At 39.4% G+C, this 22535-nt stretch overlaps 1 protein-coding gene across 2 annotated transcripts in view; it reads right to left on the bottom strand.

The window, feature by feature from the left end:
* Positions 1-22535, bottom strand: part of NPEPPS (aminopeptidase puromycin sensitive) — an 83762-nt gene that overhangs the window by 18851 nt on the left and 42376 nt on the right. For both annotated transcript variants that reach the window (XM_042471455.1, XM_042471456.1), the window contains exons 3-11: positions 21780-21857; positions 15146-15267; positions 11764-11871; positions 10696-10896; positions 9727-9823; positions 9583-9616; positions 5246-5360; positions 1678-1842; positions 1384-1488 (exon numbers count right to left, since the gene is read on the bottom strand). In XM_042471455.1, the coding sequence (XP_042327389.1) occupies positions 1384-1488; positions 1678-1842; positions 5246-5360; positions 9583-9616; positions 9727-9823; positions 10696-10896; positions 11764-11871; positions 15146-15267; positions 21780-21857 (1025 nt within the window). The remainder of the gene's footprint in view (positions 1-1383; positions 1489-1677; positions 1843-5245; positions 5361-9582; positions 9617-9726; positions 9824-10695; positions 10897-11763; positions 11872-15145; positions 15268-21779; positions 21858-22535) is intronic.

Here is a 22535-nt window from a genome sequence, read left to right as displayed (position 1 = left end):
TCACATAAAACTGAGGAAAAGAGCCATAAGCACTAATTTAAGACAGTGTTCAAAAGAAATTACATCCTGAATCTATCTGTAGAGTATGTGAACTTACAATACACTGCCAGATAGGTTTGATCCTCGGTACATATTTTTTAGATTCATCCAATACTGCGGTAATTCCCCCAGCCTCTCATGAAATTCACCTCTTTTGGCACTGTTTTATGTTATTTACAACAATGAATGCATTAATAGCTGAAAGTCATTTGAAAAGCATTCATAAAACCATTCAAAATTATACTTTAACATCACTATGAAAAGAAGCCTTAAATAATAACTTCGAAATTGAGAGAGCCAATAACATACCTAAAGAACAATTTACATAATTCTTTTTAAAAATTATTTTTATTGAATAAACAATCCATTTACTGAATAATCAGAATTTATATAATTCTGAGGACTTAAAAATAAGTTTTATAGTATACACAAAGCATTCAGACTGTCTTGTATTACAATATATTAATTTAGAACTGCCACAGATGATCACAAAAGAGGAGACTTTAACTTGTACAATGTGATTTTCCCTTTCTCACCACCATCCTGCAGCTCCCTTCTCCCAACAAATTTACCTCAAAGGGTCTTCTGCCATTTAAGGCAGATCTGAGGCTGCAATGGGGGATGCTCTAATGACAAACCAAGGAATAAAATAAAATCTAGAGGTATGAAGCCTGATGAATTTGAATACAGGTCACCTGTATATTCAAAACGTCATTTAAAAAAACAAAGGGACAGCAGATAATATGAAAGTACACAGCCTACTCATATATTCCATTCAACACAGGGGAGGTGGTTGGGGAGAGGTGGTAGCCCAGGTCTTGCTGTTGTATCCCATATATATATGCCAGGGAACTGTGTGAACTAATCATACATCTTTTTTCAAGCAGTAAAATGAAGGATTTCACCTTAAGGCAAATAAAGATGATTATGGGCCCAAACAGAGAGGCCAAAATAAAGCTGCTTCGGGTTACTTTGGAGGTATGATTTTTAAATGATACACACATCTTAAGAGGCCAGAAGCTGCGCCAAAGCTGCACTCCAGCACCTAGGACTGGAGTGTGGCTTTGGTTTGGCTTCTGGACTCTTAGTAGGTATCCATCATTTAAAAAGCATACCTCCAAAGTGACGGAAAGCAGCTTTATTTTGGTCTGTCTGTTTGGGCGCATTGTATAACACAGAAGCTGTAAAAAGGCATTCTAGATAATAAGTAGAACAATTGTATACTCAGATAGCACTGAGTGTGATTTGATGAAGGCAGCCAAAGGAATGATCCACCACACTAGTACCACACACTCTCCTACACAACATTCACAATAATACTGGAGAGAATTTACACATTTTTACCTCATCGCCAATGTAGTCGTGTAGCATTCGGATTACTGATGCTCCCTTGCTGTAAGAAATTGCATCAAATATTTCATCTACTTCAGATGGATGGCCCACCTTAACCTGAAGTGAAGAAAGAAATGAGTTACCAGAATAGACAGGCGGTTGGACTGTGTTAAATTAATACTAATCCCTAATGTATCACACTATTCTGGGCAGCTCTTCCCCTACTTTAACCCTTTAGAGGAAGATTTTCTAATGAATAAATGTGTGAGAACTGGTAGGGGACAAAATGTTACAGCAAGTACTCACTTCAATGGGATGACTGTTGTCTAAGGCATCAAGCTCCTGCGCCCGTGTGTAGTCAGCAGAAACAAACTGAGTCCAGATATCGTATTCTGGAAAGCAATGGTCTACACAGAGGTACTCAATCCAGGATGCAAAGCCCTCATTGAGCCATAGATGGGTCCACCATTCCTTCAAAAACAAAATGAAGAAGACTGGCAAAAAACATTTTACACAGGTTGAGTCTCCTTTCTCAACTTGGGGCTTGAAGTGTTGGGACTTTGGAATACCTGTATTTGCAAATATTTACATAAGTACATCTTGGAGATGGGACCCATGTTTAAACACAAAATTCATTTATGTTTCATATTCACTTTGTACACATAGCCAGAAGGTAATTTTACACAACTTTTTAACCATTTTGTGCAACCTAAGATCAAATTTGTGTACACTGAACCATCAGAAAGGTGTCACTATCTCACTCACCCATGATAAAAAATACTGTTTTTTGGAGTATTTTGGAATTCCAGATAGGGGATTCTCAACCTGTACTTGATTTTAAAGCAGTTTCTGGAACCTCAGATGTTCCCCATTATTCCATCACTATATTCTCTTAAAATGGAGATGAGGAGAGATGAGGAAAGGCCCAAAAAGATGGCTACATCTAAGGTAAAATTCTGTTTGGTGTGTGTGGGGGGTTCTTTTTAAAAAGCAGGTACCTAACATGACAGTGTGTGTGTGTGCGCGCGTGCGTGCGTGCGTGCGTAGCTTAGAAAAAGGAAGCTGCTATATTAATGATACAAATAAGTCAAATAGGAATGCTTTCTCTCCTTTGGCCACTGAAGGAATGTTTTGCTTAGCAGCCTAAGATTTGTAGCAGAGACTGGAAATGCAATACAGTATAAACAAAAGCTGAATCACACTAACCCATCTCTCTGCTGAAATGAAATGGATAAAGTCACTACTGTACTGTGATCAAATTCTATACGGCTATGCTCAATTGTATCTCTGAGGGCAATAATAATGTGCTCCCAATTATATCAGGTTTCCAGGCAAAAGGCTGGACTCAAATACACATGAACATTACCAGGATTACTGCAACTGTGACAAACAACATTCTAGCCTCAATTTTCATGTTTTCTACATCCTGCCTCCCCACAAGGAAATATCCTTTTATGCATTTTTCCCTATAGATTTTGGACATTTAAACCAGGCAGCCAGGCAACCAAATGGAAGCCAGCAGAGTATATCAAAATCATGAAGCAAATGCATTTAACCCTGCTGCTATTCACAGTTGGGACAGGGTTAAAAACCTCACTGTTTTGACTTGGGAACTCAAAAGCAAACATAGTGCAAGGCATGCCCTAGAGGTAGGCATCAGATTAATTAACTTTTATCCCCAAACTTCCAGCTGCCTCTCTTGAAGGCCTGTCCTCTCATCAGGGGGATCACATTGTGTGGCAAAATCCAATTTAGCCCTACTAATATTCACTGAGACATAGAGCAAACACTGCAGATAAGTATTTATCATCCCTGACGTAGACATTTACATATTAGTACCATTCTTGTATGTGTTTTCTGCATCCTTCACTTTCTGTCAATCTTTGAGAGTTTCAAAAGATTACTATCCAATTGTTATTGTGGATTCTTTCAGTTTAAACCCAGACCTACATCATATGTACAGATGGCTATGGATCTCTTCCTATACTAGTAATAAACTTGAGGTTTGTAGAACAAAAGTATCTCAAAGTTGGATAATGTTGCCCCACATCAAAACAAGTAGTAAATAACCTGAGAATTTATATGCTCTCCACTTTTACGAACCAAGATTTTTTTAAAAATTAAAATAAATTATGCAACTTATCTAAATGTTACAGTATCACTTGCATATTTGGAAATCTACCAGTGGAGCCACATTCTTGAAGTACAGCTAAACACCTGTATCTCAAAGCCACAGGAAAAAAGTATAGAGAATAATTTTATTCCAGGATGCAGAACCAATATTATTATTTTGCTACATCTCAATTTCTGTCCTGTCCTGTGAAAATGAACTTATGACTGGTGCCTGACACAATCTAACAACAGCATAGTGAGTGTGATGAAACTAATTCTTCTTGCAGAAACTGTATGTGCATGACTCCAGATACTTGTGACATGCATACAAGTAAAACCAGGAAAGGGAAAGGAAGTTGGATGAGCTAGTTAAAAGAGTGAGATATCCTTGCTTAGCTAAATGGGTCTGCAACAGTCCTGAGAGGAGGAGGATCATTGCCACTTTGGTACAACTGAGCTTATGAAAAAGGTCAGTTCCCTCCAGGCCTGTTCTTATATTTTGTGGAAGAACGGGTTAGTCATAGAAAGCTGCTTCTCCTATGTTTCCAACTGTCCCAATGGTGTGACAAATGCTAAAAATACCAAACATGTTTGTGATTAATACTTTTCCATTTCAGCAACTACTGCTGTAGCAAGGTGATATGACAGAGGAAAGGTGGTCTTGGCAGTAAAAGGCAAAAAATAAGGTAAAGTAATAATAACTCACAAAAGTGATATTGCTAAAGAAAACCCCATGACAGGGTCGCCCTTTAGGGCTCCTATAAGTCAGAAATGACTTGAAGGTACACAACAATAGCATGGAAAGATGCTAGACTTCCACCGCACTTGGAATTAAACTGTATAAATGCTAAGCACACTAGGGTAGAATTAACTAGTCTAAAAGAAAAACAAACTTCTCCAGGGTTTGTTTCTTAGAACTTCTCCAGTTCTAAGGCATAAAAACCCAACAGGCACACTGCCAATTCACAGGTAGAAATTCTGTGAAATTTGGACTGTCCTTATTTTGTGCTTTTACAAGATCATCCTACGGATATCTAATTCAACATACTAAAAACCTCAGCTTTCTTCACTCCTTTTAAACCTTATAGTTGAAATATAAGAATGGAAATGCATGAGCATTGAATACAGGATCCCTACAGAAGACAGATGGAGCATCATTTTCCTGTATAACTCTTTTCCTCTTTTTGCCTACCAAAAACAGAATTGTGAGCTATGCAAATATACCCAATTGTGTTTAATGTACATAATATGACAGGTTTTTTTTATATTCATAGAATTTATATGGAAAATAATTTAAAGTATACAAATTGTTCAAACAAATGGACGTTTTGGCTATGCAATTACCATAAATACAAACATTTTGACTTCTCTCTCTTCGGTAGTTCTGTATTCTGTTTTGCACTACTGTCTGTTCTGAGCCCTACAAGGATAGCACACTAAATATCTATATAACAACAGCAATGTACAGTGCTTGTTATGCATAATCTCTTGTAGCCAGTTTATGTTCCAGATACGGATGGCTGAAAATCTTTACTTGTTTTGGTGACTACTGATACACCAAAGCCACCATTCTGCTATCCAGTATTGTCCATGTACAAACAAGCACACTCACAGTACCATAAGAGAACATGAAAAGCCATGAGTAATAATGTTTACAACTTGCAACTGTTCCTGAGGTGGCAAGAAAAGAGATGTGCTGGCCTGTCCTACAATCTGAAAAACACTGATTTAAGCCTAAAGAGGCCAAAAACATTTTAAGTACCATAGTCACAAGGTTTCCAAACCACTGGTGAGCAAGTTCATGACCGACAACAAGGGCCACCCACTGGCGGGAAGAGGAACAGGAGTTTTTGGGATCGATTAGCAGTGCAGTTTCCCTGTGTATGAGAAAGAGCAGAGACTGAAGCAGTATGACATCTGACAGGGAAAGTATTCAGTTCAGCTACAACAATTTATTTATTAATTTTTTAAAAATCTTATAGAATGCTACATGTTCATATATGTGAAAATGACATTAATAACATTTCATATCTGCTAGAATACATCACAGAGGCAAACACCTCACAAGCTATCCCTCCACTAATCCTTGTATAATAAATGAGTGGGACTTGAAAAATTTAGCTTCACAGTAAGTTGCTTCATTTAGCTGGTAATTTGTACTGGCCTTTTCAAAAAACAAAGACAATGATTTAAATTGTGAAAACTACCAATATTCTTTCTATCCAACTAGATCTAAGTCCCCATCTCTTAAAAACTTCTTGTGCAAAAGGCTGAATTGTAATACAAATTATTGTATTGGGGAAATCTCACAAACTGGAAATCCAAAGTCAGAAGGAGAAATAGAAATCCTTACCATTTCTATGGTCCAAAGCACACTGCAGAAATAATCCAGTTTGAGACCGCTTTAACTGCTCTGGCTCAAGCTAGAGAATCCTGGGAATTGTAGTTTATTGTGACCGCAGAGCTCTCTAACAGAGAAGGCTGAATGTAAACTACAGTTCCCAGAAGTCCCAAGCATTGAGCCAGGGCAGTTAAAGCAGTCTCAAACTGATGATTTCTGCAGTATGGTTTAGACCTATGACTCAACAATAAGGGGTCAAAGAATTAGCTACATTATCTGTTGATGTATTAACATTATTTGGTCCACAGTAACTTACATTACATACTTAACAATACACTTGATTTATTGATTTCAATTGCCTTGCTGAACTCCAGAGATACAGATCTCAGCACACTCTTTATTCCGAGTAGCTAAGACAGGGCTAGAGTCTTCTAAACATTCTTTTTTGTGTTCTTGAAGCAACATACAAAAGTGATATTTCTTTTTGGCTCATGATAGTGGGCCACAAAAAGGAAAAAACGATTCCTAACGCTACTTGTACAATTTTTCTGGTAGGTTGTTGCTTACACCTCATTTAAGTGTGGACAATAATATATTAGACAAGTATTCAAAACATTTTCTATCTGCTGTAGACTTGACTCTTTAGCTATTTTATTTAGAATGGCTGAGATCCATTTTGCTTGAAAGTAAGGCAAAAGATTACCAAATTATGGTTTAACCTATGAGTAAGATTAAAACACTTCGCAGTTTAATTTGGTCAACCATTTTGGTCATTAATATTTAATTGTTTTCATAGCAAGTGCCATCTTAACAGCCATTGTCTCCTATGAGAAAAAGCTTGGGATATACTTTAAGATAATGCCTTCTACAAGACATGTATGCATTCTTTCTCATTCAGATTTATGCAAAATCATTAACTAAAGAAATTAAAAACTACAAATTGTATGATTAAGTATTTCTTTTAACTGAGTGACTATCGTCAGTTATAAGATGCAATTATAATCAAATGTACTACAAAGAAAGCTCCAAATACGCCCTTTTCCTACAAAAGACTTAGTAGAAAAAGGTTATATTGGTTACAGTGCAAGTGATCTCAACTTTTTTATTTGGTCAAATATATCGGATTCTAATCCAGGATGCTAAACTGTGTTGGCTGCTGTAAAAATAAAGCGGGTTGTTTTGTTAAGTGTTCTTACTTTGTCTGAGTCTGCCCCAAAGGCACAACTTGACTGAATCACTTGCTAACTCACTGACTTGAGACAAAAACTGTCGGAGTGTAGTGGAGTCTCCTTCCTTGGAGGTCTTCAAGCAGAGGCTGGATGGCCATCTGTCAGGGATGCTTTGATTGTGATTTCCTGCATGGCAGGGGGTTGGACTGGATGGCTCTTGTGGTCTCTTCCAACTCTACGATTCTATGAATTTTTATGGTAAAACTGACTTTATAATGTGAAACTATCAGGATCAGTGTCAAAGATATGGGGAGAACATAAGTTAAAATGGAACTTTGGAGATCTGGTGTTACTGTGATCCATGTGCAGCTTGTTTCTGAACTTGACAAGAATTATTTTAATTCATAAGGTCTGAAAGGGCAGACAGCTCCCCTTCTCTCTCTTTCAGCTGTACTGCATATGAAAGGTGGTCACAGCCATGAGCTCAGTGGTGAATTTCCATTTTTCCCAAGTAGCCTGACATAAATTATAGCATGGCAGAAAGGTACTGGGGGTCACTGTGGGCATAGATCGTGCATGCACATGCATATATGCACATGTGTGGTCAAAATCTGGCCAATGAAATATGGAGTTGTTCACTGTGACAGAGTTACTAGGCACACCTGGCTTTCAGGCAGAATGTGAGGAGAGGCGCACAGGATAATTAGAATGTGTAAAAGCAGGAGTGAGTGACTGAGGGAGTTCTTCAGTGTGAGTCAGAATAGGATTCTGATTAGGAGAAGGAGGTCCGAAACAGATGGGCCAAAATAAGCAACATGTTCGATGATGCACACCCCTGAAGCGGCCAAAAGCAGCTCTGAGCCCGCCAAAGCGAAGCCCCAAGAAAAAGGAGTGGTGAAAATCCACTTCTGCCAGTGGCCTGTCTGAGACTGCAGCAGTGCCCAGGTTTGAAAGTGATGCGTACAGTCACCGTAGTCCTGGTCTGATCATGGCTAGAGCTGCCGGAGGCCGCTTCTTGCTGCACATCTGCTTCATCTTAGAGTCACTTAAGACAATTTAGGTAGGCTTGGAAAGTTATTATTGTAATTTGTAAAAGGGGGTACACAGCTCATAAATTATTTGAGAATCACTGTCTTATGGAATACATACTGAAAGTCTGCTGTCTGAAAAATATACATAAGGAGCCTACCACTCAGGAGAAATATGGAAATAGCAAATAAGGGTTATTTCAGCTTGCAGTTACTGAAGTTTACCTCCGTAACTATACATTAAATTATATAGTCAGCCCTTCTCATACACAGATTTTTTATCCAGGGATTCAAGCATCCACAGTTTGAAAATATTCAAAAAAAAAGTATAAATTTCAAATAGCAAACCATAATTTTCCATTTTTTATAAGGGACACCATTTCGCTATGTCATTATATTAAATGGGACTTGAGCATCCACAGATTTTGTTATCCATGGGTGATTTTGGAACCAAACCCCAGCATATAACAAGGGTCCACTGTATTTTGTTCCTTCAAGAGCTGCATGCCAAATGTAGATACACTCTTGACTAAACACTCTCAGTTTCTTGCAGGAGTTAATTCCTCTTTAACCATAGTTACCATTAGTGTCAGCACTTACAACTGCCATAGTGAGGGCCAACCAAGAGAGGAAACCAGTATTAAAATCTTAATTTTGATACAGAAGGGATTCTGGTTAACCTTAACTACATCAATAACCAATGTAAACATACATTAACTGTGATTAACTAGAACTGGGAGAATTTAATTTCTGAGAAAAGACAAGAAAAAACCCAGGTGCTTTTATGTCCTTCTTATGATCTCTTAACTGTGATTATGAGAATGGTTGCATTGGCACAAAATGCTACATTATAGCTTAGTATTATGTGCATGAGCCTCAGGCTTACAGGCTCCCCCACATGCCGCTCCATATCCAGCGCAGCCATAATGAGATTAGAAGAGTTAACTTCCACTTTCAAGTGACTATGGCTTGTTGCTACATTTTGAATGAGAACTACCATTACTATAGTTTAATTATGGTTTACTGAAAGTGACACGGATCACTAACCACATTCTGTAGCTGGCTTGTTCAAGTCTAATTATTAATCACTTTTTTGTCCATTTTTGACATAATGAAAAAGCACAGCTAATTAAAAGCCTTATCTCCTCCCTCATGGCTGTGTTGCAGTAGGGTGACAGTACATGAGCCTAAGGCACATTTCTGTAACACTAACTACAGCAGAGTGTGGCATGAGTATTCAGCCTGTGTTTATATTGGGCAACAGACAGCTGGAAAGAGATGCAGCCCAACATCTTTTAAAAATTGCAGCACCTTTCATTAAATGTTACACTCTTGAACAACTGCTTCACAGAATTCCAATATTTTCCCAGGGATCTGCTTAAGTGGCTAAATTTTTGTGAATAAATTTTTGTTATCAGAAAAGATTATTTAGAGGCAGTAACTAACCAGTAATAAGGACAAAGCACAAATCATTACAGCTCCCTGTCCCGCTTCTGATATAGTGGGGAAGTTAGTGAACAAGAACACAACAGGGAAGAAAGAGAGTATTTTAACAGCATACCTATAAGTAACAAGGCCCCAGTTCTCCATGGCACCTTTATAAAATAAACACAAAGGTTTATTGATATTGATACACACAACAATCTCCTAATTATTTTATAATTCAAGGAAAACTCAAATTTCAGAGAAACACTAAGTACTTTACCAGCTGCAAAGTCTGCAATAGCGATGAGATCAATTTTAGGAAGAGGGTAAGGAACATTGAAGTAATCCTTATAAAAAGGCAGAGTTTTAGCTGCAACCTATCAAAATAAGATAAAAATTTTAATACTGTATATTAACCAAAAGAAAAGTAGGTATGTAATTGCCAGCTAGTCATCCACAAGAGTTGTCAAAACTTCCCCTTGCCTTATCTGCAAAGCAGTACACATTTGGCAATTCAGCAGGCCAGCAGCAATTGTGGAATTAGCCCTTATCTGTATGTTCCATAAAGGATTATAATAAATAATTTGAAAGAACCTCCAAGAGCATGAAATCTCTTCGGGATTTTATTTGCAAACCTCAGTTCCACCTAAGTATGTGAGCTGAATAACTCTGAAACCTTCAGATTAATGGTGACCATTAATACACCAACTGTATTATTGAGCTTGACCACTAGTAAGTTCATTTGTGTGTCAAAATATATCCTGGCTGCTAGCTAAAAAAACATGGTGTCCCTCACAGCACAAAAATAGGAAGTAGCCTTTGTTAACCATATAATAATAATAATAATAATAATAATAATAATAATAATAATAATTTTATTCATATACCGCCTTTCCAAAGGATCAAGGCAGTGTACAAATTTACATAAACAAATACATAAACAATTTACATATAATTCAATATTGTTTACATCAGTAGTAGCTCTAAAAGGCTTCAAATATGTTTCCCCTTCTCAAACTTGTACATGAAAATGCCAAGCACTGAACCTGCTAACACAAACCACAGATTCTACACTAGACAGTGGCATCTGAAGATTCTCTGAATATTCCCCATATTTACAGAATTAAACTTTTGAAGCTGGTAAGTCCAGGTGAAATTAAAATATTTCCCATAGCAACACTGGGTCCTGCCCCTTCTCTAGCAATTGCAAAAGAGCAACTAACAACAAGAATACGTAATCATGATTTACCTCTAATGCAAACTTTCCTTGTTCTGCTTTGCCAACAGGAGTATAAACACGGACTAACACACCATCAGTTGACCTGGTCTCAACGAAGTCATATTCTCCAACCACAAAAGCAACGAGATACGTTGACATCACAGGAGTACGAGCAAATTTCACTTCCACCAGGTTTTCATCATCAGGGTAGGGCCTCCGGTCAGTGACATTCTGTCCAAGGAAAGATGTTTGGAAGACATTTTGTTAAGCTGAAAGTGAAGCAATACCAGATCTTGCAAGATGGCAGGGGCTGTTATTTCCTTGAGTTATTTGTAATGCAAAATAAATGTGTGAATCATAGAAGTTCATCTATTGTATATTTCACATCACCTTGCTATCTACCATATTTCTCCATACCTCCAATATCCTATACATCTATTTGCACAAGACACTGTCTACTCTTCCCTTGAAGTCCACCATATGCTTACTTTCTTTTGTCAGTACTTCTCCGTGTCAAGTTTATTTAGTCCAAAATGTTTTAAACAGAGTTCTTCCTGAGCACATTATCTTTTGTAGAGAAGCCAATAAATTAAAAAACAGAACTGCACCGTGTGGGAGAAAGGTGACAGAAGTATCATCTCAACTCAAAGCTCCTTGGAGTTCATGGTTTTTTGTGAGTTTTTCGGCCAAAGTGGCCTTGTTCTAGAAGATTTTTTTCCTGACGTTTCGCCAGCATCTGTGGCTGGCATCTTCAGATAAGATTCTCTGAAGATGCCAGCCACAGATGCTGGTGAAACGTCAGGAAGAAAATCTTCTAGAACATGGCCACATAGCCTGAAAAACCCACAAAAAACCATGGATGCCAGCCATGAAAGCCTTCGACTCCTTGGAGTTCATTTATTAAGAGGTAAACCAAGATTTTGCATTACATCTAAGGGGGTCCCATTCTATTTGCATTCATCTCAACACATGTATGAGCAGTACAGAAACTACACATTTAGAGTATCTTCTGTACTGTTCACACTCATATCACTGCTCATTTAGAACATACTGCTGATGTCAACAGCATTCTACTTCTTAACATTCTGAAAGACTTACCATATTTGACAAAGCTACTCTGTCTTTAGGAACCACCAATGAGATATCAAAAGTTGCCTTGATGGCTGGCTCATCCCAGCAAGGAAAGGCCCTGCGAGCATCTGTAGCCTGGAAAAAAGAAGATCAAACAGCCAAGTAAATGAGGCATTCTGATAATTACACAGAAGCTAAAGTATAATGAATCCAAGGAGCTATATTCCTCGAGTAGAATGCAATTTTTAGCCAAGCAACAGAGATATTTTTTTTAAAAAAGCAACATAATGTGCTCTGCAGGCCAGAATGGAGAGTATGAAGGCTAATAAAAGGAAGAGAAAAGGTATACAGGTCTTTAAGAAAAATGCACAAAACTATGTGACTATCATGACGTATCTAGGAATTAGCAGAAGAGTATAAAAATCTAACCTCTTCCAAAGCAAAATAGTTCTTCCATGAAGTATTCTGAAGTGAAGCTGGCTGGTTCTAATGCATCAAACCTGATTAGCATTTTGTTTGGCACTAAGGCAGTTCTAAAAACCTTCAAGTCAAGGTGAGCAAAGACTGCTCTGAAGGCAAGTATGAGGACTGCAGCGAGTCAGGGACAATGAAGGCTACTCCACTGAAAACATCTGACACAGAAAAGCTCACCCTCAAGGAAGCAACTAGTGTTTAGTACAGTGGGTCCTCGCCTTACGCGGGGATCCGTTCCGGATCCCTCCGCGTAAGGCGAATTCTGCCTATGCTCAAGCCCCATTGTAAACAATGGGGCTCGTGCACGGTGGCAAGGTGGCGCGGCGGCACGCGGGGCGCAACGGGTGCGCACGCCCATTCAATTGAATGGGATGCGCGCCCCATGGCTTGAGCACGTATGCTCAAGCCACGTAAGGCGCGCCCACGTATGACACGGGCGCGCTGTATTTATTCCTGAAGGTTCCTATTAATAAACTTTTGTTTCTGATACCTTCGGCTGAACCAAGAATGTTTTAGGTCTCCTTGAGATAGGGTTGCCATACGTCAGGACCGCCAAACCGGGACAAATGTAGGACAACATTTGAAAATGTAGGACACTTTCCCATGGAGGACACCCCGCGCCCCTTCCCGGACTCTAAGGAGACCGAGGCCTCCATAGAGGACAGGAAGGGGCGCAGGGTGTCCTCCATTTAATAACAAAGTGTCCTACAAAAAAGTGTCCCTCCTTCCTGGGTCTCTGAGGAGACCGAGGCCTCCTTAGAAGCCAGGAAGGAGAGCGGGGCCGGTTGCGATCACCACGATCACAGCCGGCCTCCTCCCTCTTCTCTGGCTTCTAAGGAGGCTCAGGCCTGGGCCTCCTTAGAAGCCAGGAAGGCGCACGGGGGCTGGCCGCGATCGCCACAATCACGGCCGGCCTCCTCCCTCTTCCCTGGCCTTTAAGGAGGCCCAGGCCTCCTTAAAGGCCAGGAAGGCGTGCGGGGTCCGCCGCAATCGCGGCCGGCCTCTGGGAAGGAGGGAGGAGGCCGCGGGGAGGGTGGTGGGGGTGGCACCGCCTCCACCTTCCCCTCCTCCACCCCAGGCCTCGCTGCCCTCCTCTTCCTCTGCCTCCTCCACGCGGCCATGTGCGGTGGCAGAGGAGGAGGGCAGTGAGGCCCCGGCTGCAACCGGGGCTGTCCCAGTTTTAGGCGGCACCCATGACGGGAGGGGGACGGTGCCGCCAAAACCGGGAAAATCCCGGTGGCAGCCGGGATATGGCAACCCTACGGCTTGAGAGGAAGAAGGCCCCAAACTTACAAGCCATGTAACAAAATGGTCAGCAATGGGCATCTGATCAGGTTTGTCCTTACTCCACCACAGTGTAGGTACTGCCTTTTCAGTCCTTACACATTCAGTAAGTGGAGTTGGTTAATAGTGCCTCACACTTGCCAAAGGCTAATCAATGGGTTCATAGGTCAAACAAGGGGTCAAACAACTCCCTATCCTGCCTGTTCCATACTGGAAGCAACTGAACAATCAACATCATACAAACAATGCCTGGTGAAGGCTCAGAAATCTGGAAAGGTTTGGCATAAAGGTTTTCCAGAACACTTCCTACATCATTCACACAGACACACACAAACACGGATAACAAGCTTGGACAAGAAGCTTCCATATCCCTGGATATTTTATTCTCCCTCCAGGACCGAAGCTTCCATTGTTATCTTTTTTTATTTTAAAAAAATAAGGCAGGCAGATCTAGCCAGTCAAAATATACGCACATAGACATATTTATATTTATTTTTTATCTGTGAACACATACTGTATTTTATTTAAAAATATGGCAGGGGGACCTAACCAGTCAGAATACATGCACATTGTACAGGAAATACTTTAATGAACAGCCCTTTCAAAGTACTGTACAGCACCTGATGACCCATTTGTCACTAACTAGAGTACTGTCATATTTTTATTATACGTCTGCTGCTTCATTAAAAGCAAATGGCAAGAAGCGAATGTTTTTAGAGAGGCAACATTAAGGTTAAATTCCTCTTGAGGAACAACACTACTTTCTCACTAAATCAATGTGGTCCCTAGCATAAACAACTGTTCTGCAAGGACAAACAACTCTTTCAATTTTCAAATGGTGGATGTGGAGCTAGTCAATTGTTACCAATGGGTGAGTTTAAGGTCATGGTGCTTTTTAAGCAAACAATCAGAAATCACAGAAGGTAAAATAATATTTCTAACAATAATAGCAGCAAGATACTGGAAAGTAGAAGAAACACCATCAATTGACGAATGGAAATTGAAAATATTCAATTTTTTTGTAATGGACAAGACACCAATCTTTACAAAAATTTTATGAAGAATGGCAACCATGGATTAAATATCTCCAAATTGAAAACCCAGAAAATAAATGGGTAGCTCTGACAGATTGAGTCGATGGTGAATTGGTAGGGACAGAAGAGATGAGAAATATTTAATTAACTGTATCTATGTCTTCTTGTAGATATAAATATTTAGATATGCAATCAACTACACAATTGTGAGATCCAGTCTAACTGGAATATATTTGTTGTTGTTATGTGCCTTCAAGTTGACTTTGACTGATGGCAACTTGATCACAGGATTTTCATGGCAAGATCTACTAAGGGAAGATTTACCATTGTCCTTAGGCTCTGTGTGTGTGTGTGTGTGTGAGAGAGAGAGAGAGAGAGAGAGACTTGCCCCAGGTTTCCAGGGCTGAGCAGGGATTTGAACCCTGGTCTCCTAATCCAACACTCAAACTACTACACCAAACTAGCTCTCATGCTACACTAAAAGTGTGTAAGATCTTGGCTTAAATGTAGTTGCTATTAAGCAAGCATACAATCTCCTTGTCAGAATCTAAACTCATGGAGAAGGGATGCTATTTCCTATTAATGAGATGAAAGGAGTAGACCAAATGAGCTCATACCTCAAACTGGGTAACAGCAGCAAAGCGAGTATCTCCAGAAGGAGTGGTGTATTTACTTCGATAGAAGCCTTTCATTTTATCATTCAGCTCTCCAACAAAATCTATTTTTAACGTTCCCATCCCTGTAGTTAAAAAAAGAGAGAGATTATGATGCTTGACTATATGGAAGTGCTAAATCTAAAACAATTAATTGAGCCAAGATATTGAGACTATTTCTTGTCCCACTGAAAGAGTCTTCCTACATTTTTATCCCGCCTTGTTCCTGATAAAGGGACTCAAAGAGGCTAACACTACAGTATATTTAAAACAATACAAATTAAAAACAATACAAAAATTAATAAAGTCTAAATGTATGATTTTTTTAAAAAAATTAATGAAGTAAAATAATTTTTTATATCAATCTTCAAACTTTTAACTCAAAAACAGAGAAACTACCCCCATTCGCAGTGTGATTTTCAAGGCAGAGTATCACATTTCAGTTCAGAAACTAGTAGGAACCTAACTTGACAAGCAATTGTGGATAAAATACCACAAGCAGCACTAAAGATAGCTCGAATTTAACAGTTACTGGATATCAATAGAGCAAACAAATGTGTCTAGAATAAATAGCCCTCCTGTCTCCAATTCCCTGACAGACAAACAGGCAAGTTTGTCCACAGCAAATTTCTCTTCAGTTGAACATTACATTCTGCAGATCCAACGGAGCAGGCAGAAGTAATTATATCAGAACAGTGAGAACTATTCACTTGACTCAGTTAAACACTCATTTTGTAATGTGGAACTCGCCAACCAACCATTAAAGTGAAATTTCAGTCTGCAAAAAGTAATACTACATTTTTAAAAGTACAAAACTCTTTAAAATGTGTATGTACAGCAGCTTAACTGTTTTAACCTTTTCTGGTATTTTAACCTGTTGATTTATTCACTACGTCTTTTATCCTATCATTGTTGTTATTAGAAGCAGCATTCCACCCTTCTCCCAAAATTGAGAGTCAAGGTAGCTTATAGTTTTAAAAAATGGAGATAAAAATATACAAAAAGTGAACATTAAAATACAATTAAACTATTCATAGTATGAAAACAATTGAAACCTAGGGTTAAAAGAATAAATTGCAACTGAAAATAATATATGCTTGATTATTTTAATTGTTTTAATTGTTTATGATATTTTATTATGGTATAGTTGGGGGGAGGGAAGTGACTTAATGTATTTTAATATATGTTGTATTTTATATTGTATTTTATTTGTTATTGCAAACCGCCTCGATCCTGTGGGAGAGGCGGCATATAAATAAATAAATATTATTAAAAGCTATTAAAATAGTTCATTTTAAAACAATACAGCACCGTTATAGCTGGTTCTTTAAAAGCTTTCCCTCTCAAAAACCTGTCAGAATGAAAAGGGGTTTGATTGCTGATGGGAAGACAGCAAGGAGGCAGTCATTCTGGCCTCTCTTGGAAAGGCATTCCAGAGTCTCCAGTAGCCCACCAGACCTGAAATGGAAGGGGTCCTAAGCCTCTGAAGCCCTCACTCCTGCAAAGTGGAGAGATTTTTAAAGCCTCCACAATCAAATGCTATACAACAAATTCTCCCTCCACTCCTCCTTCCATTCCAGGCTCAGCTTAAAGTCTCAGCCCTCCACAAAGACTCACACCCCCCCCCTTTAATTCCCTTCCCTTCAGTCCTTTCTTAAAATCTTGTAAATGTTCCCACCTCCTCCTCCCATTCCCCCTGTTTAGTCCTGGCTTAAAATCTAGAAACTGTAGTTTTGTAAGACATTTAGCCTTCTCTGGCACGTTACAGACCGTCCGTTTGGGGCGCCTGTAACTGGCCCTTTCCCTGCCAGATCAGGGCCTCAGCTGCCACAACGGCAGCCTCCGTTCCAGGCCGCGAGGAAGCTGCAAAAGGTCACTTCCCCGCGGCCTGGAAAGGGGTATCCTTGGGGCTTCAAGCCCCAAGGACACCCGATGGCAGTGGGGAGGAGGAGAAAGGGGCCGCTTGGCCCCTTTCTTCTCTGCGTCGCTGGCGCAGCCATGTAAAGGCTGCGCCCAGTGACGCAAAGCTGGAAGCAGCTCCGAAACAGAGCTCCTTCCGGGGCTGCAGAAAGGGCGCTCTAGGTGCTCTTGCGCAGCCCCACTACGTCACAACGGCGCCACCCTGTTTAGAGGCGGCGCGGTCATGATGTCGTAATGGCGACCCCCGTGTGGAACGGGCGCCGCTATTTTGTACGGACTGGGTCCGTACTAGGGTTAGGGGCGTCAGGAAGTGACACCCCTTTCTAACCCTACTACGGACCCAGTCTGTACTTTTATGCCCGTCTGTAACGGGCCCGTTAGAGAGCTGTGGTATTGCAATAATCAACAGTTCCCAGGATTCCCTAGCATTGGGCCAGGGCAGTTAAGCTGGTCTCAGACTGAATTATTTCTGCAATGTGTTTTGGAGTCAGGATAGGAATATTTTAATAAATGCATACAATAATTTAAACATAAGGAAAGCTAAATAACCTAAAGAATTCCTTTCACTTCACCAGTTGCAACTGCATTATAAACTGGAAGTAAGGTCCCACTTGTAATCTGTTGTGTGTCTTGGAGTTGACTCCAACTTCAAGTGATCCTATGTCAGGGCTTTTTTTAAATAAGGTTTATTCAGAGGTGGTTTCTCACTGCCTTCCTCTTATGTTGAGAGAGGGTAACTTGTTCATGATCATCCAGTGGGTTTCGAACCCTGGTCTCCCAAAATCCAACAGTCAAGCTAGTATGAATACCTTTATGGTGGGGGAGAGAGGGTTAGGTGCATCCAGGGACTATGTTAAAATGTAAAGTCAAATGAAGTTTAATTAAATTCAGAAGTCTGAAGAATCAACACACTTAATATTTTCTGAGGTGAGAAATAATGAGCAGATCCTTCCACTTCTGTTTTAAGATTAATATGCACACTGAACTATGGTTTAGCACTAAGAAACAGAACATTGCTGATATCTCCCAGGTATATAATATTGTTCAACCTGTATCATAGCATCATTTTACATGTTACCCTGCTCCCACAACGTAAGTAGCTAACTTTGTGCTGATCTGAAAGGAATATGACATGGTTCTTTTCTCTATTGCTGTGTGTTTCTGATGCACTGACAATTCAGACCAGAACAATCTACTTTCAAGAGCAACATCTCAGTGAGATCTGAGGATGATATTTTTAGTCGTGCTATCTAACATACTTGGAACTAACAATGCCAATGATTGAATTTGACATATTCTGCTTGCCGAGCTTGTATCCTACTGCTGAGTTATAGCCTCAGTCTTTGTGTAATTCCCTATCTTAGTTACAAGCAATCTCCTCTTTAATTTTTTCTTTCCATGTTAAACCACCATAGAATCCTTGTATCTTCTAATTAACATGGAATAATTAAAATCAAAATCAAAGAAAGAAAGAAATGCAGCAGAGCAAAACGAAGAGGAAGAGAAGAGGTAAGATTACTTAAATTCATGTCTTTTTGGAAATATTTGCTCAAACTGATGGCAATGCAGAGTTGAGAAACTGAAAACATAAAGCTCTATCTTAAAACAACACAGAGACTAAGGCCTGTTACAGACTGCCAAAATAAAGCTGCTTCAGGTCTCTTTGGAGGTATGCTGTTTAAATGATGCATGCATCCTAAGAATCCGGAAGCTGCACCAAAGCTGCACTCCAGTGCTTAAGAATGGCGTGTGGCTTTGGCGCAACCTCCGGACTCTTAGGACCCATGCATCATTTAAACAGCATACCTCCAAAGGGACCCAAAGCAGCTTTATTTTGGCAGTCTGTAACAGGCCATGGTTTTAAAAGGTAAAGGTAGGCCCTTGACATGAATGTCTAGTTCTAACCGACTGTAAGGGTAAGTGTTCATCTCCATTACTAAGCCAAAGACCCAGCATTGTCCAAAGACTAATCTGGTGATTGTGTGAACAGCATGACTGCACCAAATGCTGTTACCTTACCACCGAAGTGGTACCTGTTTATCTACTTGTATTTGCATGCTTTCGAACTGCTAGGTTGGCAGAAGCTGGGACTAGTGACAGGAGTTCACTACATCATGCAGCACTTGGGCTTCAAAGTGCCAACCTTCCAATCATCAGAACTGGCAACATAGCTTACACAAATACAAACCTCGATTCAAGAAATTACAAGCTGCGTATAGTATATACAGCTAGTACTAGGTTTGGAAGGTGTAGGGCACCGTGCATCCCATGGGGAAAGTGCAACTAATGGAGCACTGTGAAGACCCTCAACCATCTTTTTTAAGCCCTTAAAGTTTCTACAATATCCTGCAAACCTCACCCTACCTCAATTTTTAAAAATTTAATTCACTCAGAACAGCCACAGTAGGTGCAGGATAGTCCAATTGTGTGATTCACAGAGACCACAAAGAAGAAGAAGCAGTTGTGTTCCCTCGCCTCACCCCCAAATATCCCCAAACAAACAAATAAATTCAAATGAAGCCAAAGTAACACCAAAAACAATGTTTCATCACTTCTGGTTTCATTTTAGCACACTGGTGCAGGCCATCAAGGATGTGCAAATATTGATCCCTACATAGTTGTCCACCCTTGGTGTGTAGAAATAACAAACTGAGCAAACTACTCCAAACCATACCCCATCTTGTTTTCCTTCTGTCCACACGAAAAAAACCCTCCATTCATGAAATGGCTGAATGTTGCACTAAGAGGTTTTAAACACTCCAAAGGGGCCACCATCAAGCCAATCCAGGGTGTGTGCACATGATGCACACCCCCAGATCACTTGGAGGCGGTGCAAGGACCGCACTGGAGCAGCAGAACGCAACTCAAAACCAGCCACAAAAGGAGCGGTTTTTTACTGCTCCTTTTCATGTCCTGTTGAGGACTGCAGCAGAAGGTGCCCTTGGGACTACAGCATCTGGTTGTTGTGGTCCTGCAGTGGTAGCAATCTCTGGTCGCTCATTTAGCCCTATTTACTTGAGCCCATAGTGGACTTAATATTTTACTCTTTTTTTACTTATTTTAGGTCTGGCATTTTAAAATTGTTTAACTGGTGGTTTAACAGTATAATTAATTTAAGTTATGTCTATGGTTTATTAGATTTTAACAGGGACCTTTTTATTTATGTTGGAAGATGTACAGTATCCCAACTCTGGGAAGAAGGTAGACTGTAACTCAAAGTAAATAAACATAAAGAAGCTAATTCAATTATTCTCTATTTATTAGAAAGAACCAAAGTTTAGATTAAAAAAACAGAGGGGTGAATTCCAGAGCCAATTTTTAATTTGTCAGCACTTTCAATTGCAACTCAAATGAAGCAAAGATTGTGTTTTAATTCAAGCAATTTGTATTGAGGTAACTATAACATATAAGAAGCAAACACTTTCAATATTACTATTTATAAATTTTAGCCTGAGCTGGAAAGAACATGATGAGGGACTGAATACTTTGCTCCCTCACAGGGAAGAGGGTCCTAGTTCAGACAAGATTGTTAAAACTGTAGAATGAAGCTAGTATTTTGACGTTTTCAAAAGGGATAACAGTATTAGCCACTGGCAGGAAACACTGTCGAGTCTAGTGGTACTTGCAGACTAAAATTTATTGTGGCACACCTTTCATGGACTCCAGTCCATTCTAATAGCTGCACAAGGGGCTAACTTTAGATGGCACATGCATATGTAAATACAGATCAGAAATATGTCTGGGATCGAATTAATGTTACAAGTCCAATCTCCCTTATCAGACTTACTTTGGATTAGAAGTATTTTGAATTTTGGAGTTTTTTAGATTTCAGAATATTTCTATATACAGTGGCACTTGGCATCCGCAGGGTTCTGGTTTCAGTACCTGCCATGGATGCCAAAATCCATGTATGGTGTCCCTCATATAGTATAGCAAAATCAAGGTGTGCTTTTTGGAATTTACAACTTTTTGTAATATTTTCAAACTGTGGATGGCTGAATCTGTGAATAAAGAATCCATGTGTATGGAGAGCTGACTGCATATAATGAGACTAGAGATGGGACCCAAATCTAAACATGAAATTCATTTATGTTTCATATACATCTTATACAAATAGCCTGAAAGTAATTTTATACACATTGTTTTTTTTAATAATTTTGTGCATGAAACCAAGTTTGTGTAATCTGAACCACCAGAAAGAAAAGAAGTCACTCTCTCAGCCACAAATGTGGACAATTTTGGATTTTGGAATATTTTACATTTTGGAATTCCAGATAAGGGAGACTGAACCTGTATTACAAAGGGTGGCCAGAAGATATACATCTCACACTAATATATAAAACCAAAATGAAATCTAGTAAAAAAAAAAAAAAGGGGGGGGGGAACCCCTACAGAATCAACGCTGTTGGTGTTGTGTGCCTTCAAGGCCTTCAAGTCATTTCCAACTTATGATGACCCTAAGATGATCAAATCATGGGGTTTACTTGGCAAGATTTGTTCAGGCAGGATATGCCATTGCCTTCCTTGGAAGCTGAGAGTGTGGGTTTTGCCCAAGGTCACCCAGTGGTTTCCATAGTTCAGTGGCGATTCGAACTCTGCTCTTGAGTCATAGTTGAAAGCTCAAATAACTATATAATGTTAGGTCTCTCAGAATCAACATAAATAAAAGAAACTTTACCTTTTTGCAGCGTGCTGGGAAAAGAGAGAGTCACTTTCTCATCTTCGTTCTGGTAGTTGAATCCTGTAGCGTGGATTTCTGAAAAGTAATGGAGAAAGTGTGCTTAAATGGTTTGAATAGGCAAGCAAATTTCCTATGACTTAAAGATACATACAACAAGATGTTTGTATTACATGATCAATGCAAACAGCAAGTACACTTATAATATAAATGCTGGACAGAAAATAGGGTATCATTAATCTGTGACAAATATACAGTACTATGACTATAACTCAGGGTTGATAGTGCAACATTGTTCTTCATCTCAAAAAAGGAAGGATGATACATCTACAGAAACTACTGTCCCGAGAAAATCTGTGCTTGCAAAATCTACAAATTTAGTAATGTTTGGAAACCCAAATTATATAACATCAACCATGGAACCAACTCATTAAAACAACTAGAAATTCCAACTTGGTGAATTTTCTATGTAGAAGTGAGTATGTGCACATCAAATCACCAAAGACCATGATCTGTTCTTAGAAGGTAGACATATATAAGGATACTGTTTTATTTCAAGACTACAGTTCAAGGGAAGACTTCTGCAAAAGCTTTATTCTGCTTTAGACAGGAAAACATTTGAGAAACTCTTTTTAATGCATAAAATGAACATTCTCTCTCCCATATACCCCAGAATCTAAACCTGTTTGTGTGATTTCATAATGCAAATTTTGCATGCTATTTGCACAGACACCTATCTATTCCACAGTTTTTAAC

The sequence above is a fragment of the Sceloporus undulatus genome, chromosome 6 (assembly GCF_019175285.1).
Source record: "Sceloporus undulatus isolate JIND9_A2432 ecotype Alabama chromosome 6, SceUnd_v1.1, whole genome shotgun sequence".
NCBI lineage: Eukaryota > Metazoa > Chordata > Lepidosauria > Squamata > Phrynosomatidae > Sceloporus > Sceloporus undulatus.
The sequence above is the reverse complement of the archived record's forward strand: the minus strand, read 5'-3'. Positions and strand labels throughout refer to the sequence as shown.